At 43.1% G+C, this 12787-nt stretch overlaps 1 protein-coding gene across 1 annotated transcript in view; it reads left to right on the top strand.

Annotated features, from left to right (window-relative positions):
* LOC108255194 (testis-expressed protein 264 homolog) overlaps positions 1–12267 on the top strand; it is a 36151-nt gene extending 23884 nt beyond the window's left edge. Inside the window, exons 3-4 of the mRNA XM_017450956.2 lie at positions 8354–8525; positions 11689–12267. Coding sequence (XP_017306445.1) covers positions 8354–8525; positions 11689–11972 — 456 coding nt within the window. The 3' untranslated portion in view covers positions 11973–12267. The remainder of the gene's footprint in view (positions 1–8353; positions 8526–11688) is intronic.
* Positions 12268–12787: the final 520 nt, after the last annotated feature.

Genomic DNA, 12787 nt, shown 5'->3' with positions numbered 1-12787 from the left:
GGAAGGAACATCACTCCGTCATAAACCGGCCACGCACAGGAGCTCCTCACAAGATTTCTGACCAGGGAGTCAGAAGAACAGTCAGAAGAGTAGCACAAGAGCCAAGGACCACTCGGAAAGTGCTCCAGAAACACTCGGAGGCAGCAGGTGCCATCGTCACAGAGAAAACAATAGGCAATGCACTCCACTGCCCACGCTCACCCGCTAGACTCCATTACTAAAGAAAAGGCATGTCGAAACTCGTTTAAAGTTTGCTACAACTCATTTGGACGAGCCTATGAAACACTGGGAGAGTGTAGTCTGGTCAGACGAGAGCAAAATTGAACTTTTAGGCTGTCATACTACACACCATGTCTGGAGAAGAAATGTCACTGCACATCACCCTTAAAACACTACACCAACAGTGAAGTGTGGAGGTGAAGCATCATGGTGTGAGGCTTTTTTCATCACATGGCACTGGCAGACTTCATATCATTGAAGGAACGATGAATGGAGATCTTTACCGGGAGATTCTTGAGAAGAATCTGCTCCCATCCACCAAGATGATAGATCCAGATAGTCCATCCACCTCATCTGTAGATGAGACGTGGGTGGACTTCCAGCAGGACAACGATCCAAAGCATACAGCAAAGGAAACTCTCAACTGGTTTAAAAAACAAAAAAAATCAAGGCGTTAGAACGGCCCAGCCAATCTCCTGACTCGAATCCAACTGAGCGAGATTTAAAGACGATATGTTTAGAAGAACGGACCAAAATCACACCTGAATACTGCGCAACATTCATCTCTTCATACAGGAAGCGTCTTGGAGCTGACATTACGAACAAAGACTTCTCCACTAAGTGTTAAATACGTTTCAGTTAGCGTGCTCCATACTTTTTTCCCCCGTGTCATTCCTCTTTATTACGCACAGCTTCATTTATGGGCTTCAACGTCTGGATTTCTTTATACTTGCTTATCTCTTGAGTTAATACCAAAGTCTAGTGAAAATTTCATGTGAATAGCCTCGTTGGAAATATACTTACTGGAAAAGATTTTTATATTAGATATATATATAATGAGAAGAATAGGAATAATAATAAGATGATGAAAAAGAAGAATGGAGTAGCAGAAGAGTGCTCGTCTCGCGTGCGCCGGAACTAAAGGACTTGCCGCAGTTAACAGTCGTGTTCTGGTGCGATACGGAGTTTAAGCCGAAATGCGAGGGAAAACGAATTTTGAGGTCACGGACCTACACTGTCTTAAATTATTTTACAATTCAGTATTTGTTCAGGACTCAGCTGACAGGAAATTAGAACCTGCTGAAGTGAGAACGAGAAACTTTCAGCCGTGAGGATTATTTTCACTTTAATCCCCGTGTAACATAACAGCGTCTCAGGATCTACACCGATCTATACGGCTTTAAAGTAAGTAAAGAGAAGTGTGTGCGCGTGTGTGAGAGAGAGAATGAAATGAATGGAAATTACTAGCAAATAACTGCTGATGAGTTTTTACACTTCATTTTTGCCTCAACTAGTCAGTGGTGCTGTTTCATTTACACCTCATTGAACACACACACACACACACACACACGCAGTCACGTCTCTGTAACCAAAGTGCTTCAGCACTCCACTAATGTGTTTTATAACAGAGTAAAGATGACGTCTTCATTCAGAAAGTCTCTTGGAGATCTGGGTAATTGCTTTAACAAACCCCTCAGCTTTCGTTTGCGTTATTTTCCGTAACCTTTTCAAAGACGCTTCTCTCCGTGACTCCTGCTGAGTGTGAACGCTGACGTTTTCCTCCTTAAATCTTCACTTCCTTAGTGACTTCACATGGCACAACTTGCCAGAGTGTTTGTTAAGAGTTCCCATGACCCCTGTCTCTGGGAAGGCTGCTGAGGGTTGCTGAAGATGACGCGAGTGTGACCCGAGTGTGACGTGTTTACCGTCGGTGTGCTGTGCTTTTATACCACTGATCTGTGCGATTCGTCTTTCATACTTAATTCTGCTTTTGTATGACCGTCGAGAATTTGTCAAAATAAGACGCTTTCAAACTCAAAAATGCGTCCTCTCTCTCCCTCCCTCCCTCCGTCCGTCTGTCCGTTCCCGTCTCCACCCTTTTCTCTCCGAGAAGCAGGAGCAGGAGCTGTATTTGTGTCAGCAGGTTGTAATTAAAGGGAAGTGCAGAGCAGAAGAGCTAACACGTCTTTCCTTTAGGTTTTGCATAACAGTCCTGACTCCCGCCTCTATTTCTGTCCTCATTATAGCTGAAATGATTACTTGCGCCGTCCTATTTTCATACTTTTGTCATATTTATTTTTGAAAATGTCAGCGGTGGGCATTTTCAGGCAAAAATTCCATTGTACTCCTGCATCAAACCGTACAGAGCTGTGTGAATGGGGGATGGGGGGGGCGACAAAATAATGATGGTACTGATGAGGAGTGGGAAGATGTAGAGGAGGAAAAACAGCTCTAAGAAGGTTGAGAGAATGTAAAGGTCCAAACACAACAATAACAATAATAATAATAATAATAATAATAATACCCATGACCTCGGATAGTGAGTGCAGAACACACATTTAGTAAAGTTCCCAGAGGGTCATTAATAGATTTTCATAGCAATAAGTAACCAAATAAGCTCGGTGAAGCTTTAAAATGCCCACTTTTCATTTATTTTAGACCTCAGCTTGCATCACGACAACCTGTCCGAATTCGTCTGATATCGGGTTCCACGTCGTCTGGTACAAACAGCACATGCGTCAATAATGAGAGCAACTTTACGTCATCCCCCCCCCCCCCTTCCTCCCCAAGTCATTTCAAGTGAGGTCAGAGTTGCACAAGTGCCTACTATATAAAGTTCAGACTTTCCTGAACTGAAAACCGTTTCTCTTTATCTCTACCAGATGTATAGTTCCACCATTTAAAAAAAAAAAAAAAAAAAGTCTTAAAGGGAAAATATTGTATTTATAGTCTTCATTATAAATCCACTGAAAGGCACCACGCCTACCGCTACATTTATATAACCTAAGCTACTGATGGAAAAACATTATTCCTGACGCATGTTAAAGGATCTGTCGAGTTTAAAACTTTGATTATCAGCATCGTCCACGTCAGTCTCTGACCCGTCACCTGAAGTGAAAGTCACTCGTCTCGTCGTCGTCTCTTTACTTCGCTGACGTCTGGGGTCCTGTCTTTTTATTCGGTCGTTTAGAACATTGAGAAAAGTGCACGTAGCTATTGAGGTTTCAGACATCTTCAGACGGACTAACCCACTCCTCACACAAAGTCTTCGCATGTCCGACGTTACAGACCTTTACAAATCACTGACACTGGAGACTCCTTCCAGAAATGCTGATGTGCGCAGGCAGACACCGAGGCAAGGTTAGAAAATAACCAAAACATAAACATTTCCGTATCGTTCTGGTGAAATTTACATATGATTTGTTGTCACTGTATAGAACGTGTCACAGTATATTACCGGCCACGGCTTGATTTTTCCTTCTTTTTTTTGTTTTGCAGAACGTTTGCAGCGCATGGACTTTTTGTGCCGTTTCGATTTTCTGTGCTGCGATCTCTTGGAATAAAACGAAACTGTCTGTTGTTACTGATAATGATAAATGGTTTCAGGGGTAACGCAACACAGCAGGCGTCAATGAATCAATAGGCCGTGCTCTTTTCCTCCTCGTCCCCTGATTGTAAGTCTTCTTGGATGTCCTTTGGGAATTGAGGGGGAGGGGGGGTTGAGGGTGGAAGGATGTAATAGAAGATCCTCCTTGGTCTGAACAAGGTTTAGCGAGGGAAATGTATAAATGTGGGCGCACGGTGGCTTAGTGGTTAGCACTGCTGCCTCGTACCTTCGGGGATGGGGGTTCGAATCTCCTGTGTGCGTGGAGTGTGCTTCGGGGGGGGGGGGGGTTTCCTCTGGGTACTCCGGTTTCCTCCCCAATCCAAAGACATTCACTGTACGCTGATTGGCATTTCCAAGTTGCCCTGCAATGTGCCGGCACCCCGTCCAAGGTGTCCCCCATGTTGTGCCCCAAGTCCCCTGGGATAGGTTCGAGACTCCGCGCGACCCGCGGAACAGAAAATGGACGGATGAATATCTCTCTGCCTGGGAATTTTTTTAAATGTTGTTAAATAAAGCATGCCCCATAATTGAGGTCATAAAAGCTCCGTCGATCGGCATCGTCTAGGCATCTGCTCTCCTGTCAGTGTTTTCTGCTCAGAGTGTTTATAGACCTATGGATCACTCTGTATTTCGGACAAGCAGCTAAAAGCACCCTGTTCGATATGTCCTTCCTCCAGAGACTCAATTAAAACCGGAGCTGCTCTAGTGAAGGGCTGCTGCAGTCAACTTTCAGGCTACGATCTACTCATATGTGCGTTTTTATTTTTTTGAAACGTATTTATTTATTTGTTTCCCTGCTGTGTGTTAATAAACTCAGAGTTTAGTCCCGAGGACACGGTGGCGCTCCTCCAGCCTGTTTGAATCTCTGAATACTTTACACTCTATGAATATTTATGAATCAGATGTTCATGTGTTGTCGTGTGTGTGTGTGTGTTGTTGCACAAGTTTCCCCACAGAAACTGCAACACAATGAGAATCTATCGCAATATTTTCTGGTTATATTTTTAAATATAGCAGCGTGTCGCAATGTGTTTTCTGTTTGTGTACACTGATAACAGGATGTATAAGAGCATACTAGCGCGCTAGCAGGGCAGAACGGGCGGAGCAGGGCAGAACGGGCGGAACAGTTCACGTATTGCGGCTTTACTTTCATTTTAAATAACAAATTCATTCGGATTATAATTAGCTTGAATATTTAGTACTTGAACGCAATTGCATCGAATATCAGTTATCCTGTTATGTTGTAGCACAGAAGATGGAAAGTAAGGAAGCAAAATCTTTACTTTCTCATAGATGTACAAAAGTTTGCACCCCCATGATTTCTGATTATCCTCTTTATGTTGTCCTAAGGGTACGCTAACTTTTTACACTCACAATACTTGTAAAATGTGTTGTTTTTTTACTCGGTACTCGTCATTACTCTGTTCTCAGATCAGCGGTATGGTACTCGTCATTACTCTGTCCTCAGATCAGCGGTACGGTACTCGTCATTACTCTGTTCTCAGATCAGCGGTATGGTACTCGTCATTACTCTGTCCTCAGATCAGCGGTACGGTACTCGTCATTACTCTGTCCTCAGATCAGCGGTATGGTACTCGTCATTACTCTGTCCTCAGATCAGCGGTACGGTACTCGTCATTACTCTGTCCTCAGATCAGCGCTACGGTACTCGTCATTACTCTGTCCTCAGATCAGCGGTATGGTACTCGTCATTACTCTGTCCTCAGATCAGCGGTACGGTACTCGTCATTACTCTGTCCTCAGATCAGCGGTATGGTACTCGTCATTACTCTGTTCTCAGATCAGCGGTACGGTACCCGTTGTTATTATAGGGATTGTTCTGAGCGAATGTGATGTACGTGCCAGTCCTCTTAGAGCAGACACATCCTGTGTGGAAATCCTCGCAGTGTGTTGATGCTGTTCTCAGACCAGTGACAGGTGTGGAAATCTGGGAATTATGGTAGCGTCATTGCAGAAAAACCAAGGTGTGAGATGTGAAGAAGGTTCCGGAAGCACAGCGATGCTTCAAGATCCGTTGATGGACATGGGTAGAATGAAGGAGATTTTTGTACAGGAGAGGAAAAGAGGATGTGTGTGTGTGTGTGTGTGTGTGTGTGTGTGTGTGTGTGTGTTTGTTTGAGTGTTTGAGCATGCAGAAGCAAAAGTGGTAAAATGAGCATGTAAAGAGCAGCATAATGGTCTCCTCAGGGTGTGTGTTTGTGTGTTTTGTGTGTGTGTGTGAGAGTGAGAGCCTGGAGAGGCGGCCAAGAGAGATGATTACCCACTAGAGATCAGAGTCAGGGAGCACAGGGAATAAGAGAGAAGTGGAGACGAGAAAAAAAGCTCAAAGGAGAGAAAGTGAGCGAGGGCGAGAGAGAGAGACAGAGACAGAGACAGAGACAGAGAGGACGGTGTTGAGGTACGGAGGAGGAGGAGGCACTGTGCCGTTAACACTTTTATCAGTGAGTAGTTCTTTTTCTGCTCGTACTGAAAGATCTTATCAAGCTCGTCTGCCGCCATACTCCACCATACTCCATTACACAACACTACACAATATATTACACTACGCTACGCTACAGTTACCACTTCGGGTGTGCATTATTTTCTAATAATTCAATTATTAGAAAATAATATCTTCCTGTCTTCAATTATTCCTTACACACAATACTACACTGCAACAGACCATACTACACTATACCTCAGTATACTATGGTGCACTGTATTAGAGCACTACAGTATACTATGCTATACTACACTGCACTACACCTCGCTATACTAAACTGCACTACACTATACCTCACTAAACTAAAGTATACTACACTGCACTACACCTCACTATACTACACTACAGTATACCTGACTTTACTATAGTACACTACACTACAGCATACTATGCTATACTACAGTGCACTAAAGTATACCTCACTTTACTATAGTATACTACAGCACACTACAATACACCACGCTATACTACAGTTCACTACACTACAGTATACTACAGTACACTACACTATAGTATACTACACTATAGTATACTACAGTATACTACACTACAGTATACTACAGTACACTACACTACACTAGTATACTACACTACAGTATACTACAGTACACTATAGTATACTACACTACAGTATACTACACTACAGTATACTATAGTATACTACACTATAGTATACTACACTATAGTATACTACAGTATACTACAGTACACTTCGCTACAGTATACTACACTACAGTATAATACAGTATACTACAGTACACTATAGTATACTACACTATAGTATACTACACTACAGTATACTACACTACAGTATACTATAGTACACTACACTATAGTATACTACACTATAGTATACTACAGTATACTACAGTACACTTTGCTACAGTATACTACACTACAGTATAATACAGTATACTACAGTACACTATAGTATACTACACTATAGTATACTACACTACAGTATACTACACTACAGTATACTATAGTATACTACACTATAGTATACTACACTACAGTATACTACACTACAGTATACTATAGTATACTACACTACAGTATACTACACTACAGTACACTATAGTATACTACACTACAGTATACTACACTACAGTATACTATAGTATACTACACTATAGTATACTACACTATAGTATACTACAGTATACTACAGTACACTTCACTACAGTATACTACAGTACAGTATAGTATACTACACTACAGTATACTACAGTACACTACACTACAGTATACTACACTATACTACAGTACAGTATACTACACTACAGTATACTACAGTACACTACACTACAGTATACTACACTACACTATACTACAGTATACTACGCTATACTACAGTACACTACACTATACTACAGTATACTACGCTATACTACAGTACACTATACTACAGTACACTACACTATACTACAGTATACTACGCTATACTACAGTACACTACACTATACTACAGTACAGTACACTATACTACGGTACACTACGCTATACTACAGTACACTACACTATACTACAGTATACTACGCTATACTACAGTACACTACACTATACTACAGTATATTATGCTATACTACAGTACACTACACTATACTACAGTACACCATACTACACTACACTATACTACAGTATACTACGCTATACTACAGTACACTACACTATACTACAGTACACCATACTACAGTACACTACACTAAAGTATACTACTCTACATGCCCTCCGTAGGCTGCCTATACACATAATGAGTTAACATATGAATATGCATATATTTAATTGGAGATTGAGTTATTCCAGCTTGGCAGCTCCTCTGACACCTGCTGCTTCTGTGAAGCCTCCCCACACCGAATAAATAAATCAGCTCACTATTCACGCCTATTAGAGATTAGTCAGCCATGGAAAAGCAGACGTGCTCACATCCCGAGTCTCTGATAGAGAAGAGCCTCTCACTTCATTTCTGTCTTCATCTATCTCTGTCTCTCTCTCTCGCTCATGCTGTTTGCAGGATTGTTCGCACATTGGACTGTCACATTCGATCACGTTGATTAAAACATCTCTAATATTTTCATTTATAATGTTATTCAATCACCACAGCTGTGTGAGTTTACTCACTATAATACCAGTTTGAAGTTCAAGTGGAGCATCGAGTTATGTTTATCGAGAAAAAATATTAGTATTAAATTTTTAACATGCATCTCTCTCTCTCTCTCTCTCTCTCTCTCTCTCTCTCTCAGGACAGGAAGCTGTGTGCTCACCCCTTCCTCGAGATCTACAGGAGTCGGTTAATCTACTACATGAGTCCTCTGGCCAAGCAGGGAGGTTTCTACGTGCCCGAAGTCCAGAAAGCCCCGAAAAGACAACAGGAACACGAGGAGTCTGAGGAGGACAGGAGGACTGACATCACCGGTAGACTCCGCCCTTTAATACGGAGACGTGTATAAAACTCTTTACATGGTTATAACGTCTTGAACAACATTCATAGCGTTAGTAGTGTCACTGCTCATTAACTCTTATTCTAGTGACACTGAGGTTAAACAGCTCTAACGGTGTTTTTAGCGGTAATTAAAAACGACGCACAATTGATCCGCGCAGCCATATTGTAAACGTTGAAACTGGTGTATTGGTTGCGCAACATCGTACCCCTAAGTTTGTTATTTGGCCATGTTAATATTTAGAGATGAATTCATATTTAGAGCTTGAACCTTAACAACCAGGCATATGGTGCTGAGGTGAATAATGCAACACTTCATTATCTCTGCTCTGAATAATGAGACAGGTGTATATGAGAAGGAGAATGAAAGAGTGTGTGCATGTAATTATGTTTGTGCACAACATGTCAGAGTGTGTGTGTGTGTGTGTGTGTGTGTATGAATCTCAGGGGTGCTGTGTGCTGGGATAAAACATGGCTGCTCAGTTTGTGTCATGGAGAGCGAGAGGTTTGATGGATCCCCCTGCATGAGCTAAAGGTGTTGTACACACCACCTGGCCCGCTGTGTGTGCGAGTGTGTGTGTGCGCACCCCTATGTGTGCTACCCACACCAGTCAGTCTGTCACTCTGTGAAATCTATGGTAGGTTTGATATTAACTAATATAACTGCACATGAGGGATCACAGAGGTGTTGTAATTACTTTGGTCGCGCGGTGCAGGTTGCGCACATTGTTTGTGCGATTTGTTTACACTCCGTTTCCCTCATATCGACCCCCGCTGGTCACCGACACCGTGCGGCTATTATGAGAACCCTTAGGCGCCGAATCCCTCAAAGTAAAACCGCGGTACAAGTCTGTACAAGACCCAAATATTCAGATTCGGGTTAAACGGGTTCGTCTCACTTAAACGTGTCGGACGTTTTTACTGAAAGAAGACTGCTGATGTTAACTGTGACCTTTGGGTCATTATATCTTCAATATCCATCCAATACATCTATTTCTATTTAACAAACGTAATCATATTGCGTATATAAGTCCAAGGACAGACGGATCGTTTCACGCGTGTCTCGGCAGGAATGTGATTGATTTTTACAACGAAAACAAAACTAGAAAATTATTTCAATGAAGCGTTTTAGCATCGGGAGTTAACGGTTTAAATGCTTTCCCAAAGCTCACCCAGTCTTGATTCAGTTACAGATACAGGATAATTGAATTGTTCCATCTCGTGTTTGCCGGTTGTATCTAGATAACCATAAATCCTATACATCAGTGCCTTCCTGTTTCCTAGCAGATGGCCTGAAATTAGAGATTACAGCTTATGTCACTGAAGTCCATTAGGTCCTTTGAATCGGCAGGAAATCACGGCCTATGACCACAATGTCCACTAACTTCGCAGCAAGTCCGTTAGAAGATCACGGCGTTCGAAATAGCTCGATGTTGCAAGTTAATTCAATTTTTTTTATTTCAACGACAGATATGGGAATCCTCCCCTTTACGTTCACGTACGCCACGGTATCATGCTACGCACCGTCTAAATCGTCCATTCGTTACTGTACGATGGATTAATGAAGCGAATGTAACGATATGACCAGTTTCACAGGGAAACAAACTCGCACGTGTTAGTTCCTAGCCGTCCAGATGATCACAGAAAAGCAAATATTTCACTGAAGTTGTGATCCTGAGAATCTAACTCCACCTGACCCCTCCCCCCCCCCCCCCCCCCCCCCCCCACACACACCATGTTGCTGTATATTTCATCACCACAAGATGTACCTGATGCTGAGAAGACATTCTCAGCGCACCTTTTACGGTGACACAAGGGCTCAAATAAGGTGCCCGAGAAAAGACGATTCTCCGACGCCTCAAAAAGCGGGATAAAGAGAAGGGGAAAAAAAGTGCTAGTCTTGCATCCCTTCAGCTTTTCTTTAGCGACCTCATCGAATCAGCAGTTTAATGCGAGCTCGCAGACAGAGGATGTTTTCAGCAGGCGTGATTACATTAACATGTCTCCTCGCCACACGAGCGCAGACACCTACGTTCTGAATTGAGTCAGTCAGACGTGTTTATACGTTCCAGCACGCGGCCAGGCCGGGACAGACGCGCAGACGGGTTTCTGCTTATCAGGAGCTGTTCAATTGGACTTTCCTGTTATTAGTGGAAGCCTGTCGAGTCTAAGATGATGCAGACCGCTTCAAAACCGTCGCTGTGACGCTCGGGGCAGAGCTGTGAAACGCTAAACGAATTCGGCGTAACGTTCAAACCCGTACAAAGTCCACTACTCGCCGTTAGACGCCCGAAGGGACAGATATATTTTTGGACGACGTTACTGTTCATCGGAGACTCGATGTCTTTTAGTGTCTTACGTTTTGTTAACCGATGCAAACGGACGTGTAATTGTGCGTCATCGGCATAGACGTGAACGCCAAGATTACACGATCCCCCTGTGAAACGAGACGAACGCCAAGGCCGGTTCGTTTAATCTTGCTGTAGACTGAAGACGTTTGCGTTTGAGACCAAAAGGTGAACACGAGAAGAGAGTTTAGAAAGTTCCGAAAGCTTTCATTTCCTGGTATTTATATTAAGAGGTGTTCAATTTTGCGTCAGACTACCCAGTTTGTAGGCGAGCAGAAATATTGGAACGATGTGACTGACAGGTGTTTCTTGTTACCCAGGTGTGACCGGTTAGATCGGTTGTTTAAAAACGGTAAATAGGTCTGAACGTCTAGGCTAACGGATAAGCCAATAGGCTGAAGGATACACCAACATGAAGATCAGAGAGCTGTCGATGGGAGAAAAGCGGGGAAATCGATCGGAGGCATTGCACAAACGTTGGGGATAGCGAGTACTACAATTTGGATCGTCTTGAAGAAAAAGAAAGAACGCAAGGCCAACAGCAGAGAAAGGTGATTAGGATTCGAACCTTCTCGGCAGCGAGAAGGCCAAAAGAGGATCGTGGACAGTACTTTGAGGCTATAAAGCCTCACACACACCTACACACAATCACACTGCATATGCATACAGTATAGGTCTAACGTCCATAACACACAAACACACCTGACTCCTAATTAACTAACTGGAACTCACTTGTGTGTTCGTTTACACGTGTGTGTGTGTGTGTGTGTGTGTGTGTGTGTGTGTGTAGGTGCAGACTCTCACAGCGATTGCAGCTCGGTCAGCTGCCTGCTCCAGTCCCACAGCAGAGACACATCTCCAGCTCTGTCGCTCTCTCCGTCCGACCTGTACCACCAGCGCAGGGGCTCGGGCTCTGACTCTGACTCGGGCAGCCGGAGGAGTAGAAGGAGCTCCAGCTTTTCATCCTTCGAGGACCTCCAGCTGGAAGCGGAGAAAGGCGTAACATCCGATGGCCCGGAGGACGCTAAAATCAGCTCTCGGCATCGAGGCCTGGTGGTGGAAGGAGAGGAGTGATGTCTGTAAATGGAAAGCAAATCTTTCGAAGACGAAGAGGCCCGTTCGTGTGTTGGCTTTTACAACGACGTGGATGTTCTAACTGTAAAGAGAATTGTATTAGCAGGTCTTCTATTCTACCACAGCACTGTCGTTTTCCATTCTGACCGGTCAGAAGGTGTCGATTTAGTTTTCTATAACAGCAGCTCTGACAGGTGCTCTGACACAGGCACACTCTAAGGCTAATAATAAATGGATCAAATGAACGTGGTGTTTAAAAAAGACAAACGGATAAACATTTACGGGAAAAAAATTTTTTTTTAAAAAAGAGTCTACAGTGTCAGTAAGTTTCCCATGGGGAACGTCTTCCACTTTCCTGTCACGCTTTACTTCGAGAGAGAAGCAAAGAGAAGCTTTGTTACAAGCGATACAACATTAAGCGGTTAAAACGTGTGAAATATTGTTCATTAGTAAATTTCAAATGCCCAGCTTGCTGTGGTATAAGTAGAATAAAACGCGGAGACGTGCTATTAAGGTCGAACGATGAACTCCAGCATGGTATCGTTCTCCCCCTCATGTTTCGCTCCTTACGTTTGGTACGGTTTGAAGGAGACGAAAGACACGCTGAACTGGAATAAGATCGGATTCGACGTGTTCTTTTTGGATCGGCGTCATTATTCATAATCTGGTGAAAATTCAGGAACGGAATCAGTCTAAAATGTTTCGGTTACAAGTTAAAGTGTTGTCTCGATGGGGCCGTTTATCATTCGGATCAAATAAAGGGGGCGTTTATGAACCTCTTAGTTCAGGAGTTTCACCTGTGAGACTTGAAAACA

Source organism: Ictalurus punctatus, chromosome 21, assembly GCF_001660625.3.
Source record: "Ictalurus punctatus breed USDA103 chromosome 21, Coco_2.0, whole genome shotgun sequence".
In the NCBI taxonomy this organism is placed as follows: Eukaryota; Metazoa; Chordata; class Actinopteri; order Siluriformes; family Ictaluridae; genus Ictalurus; species Ictalurus punctatus.
Note: the sequence above shows the minus strand (reverse complement) of the source record. Positions and strands in the feature narration are given on the sequence as shown.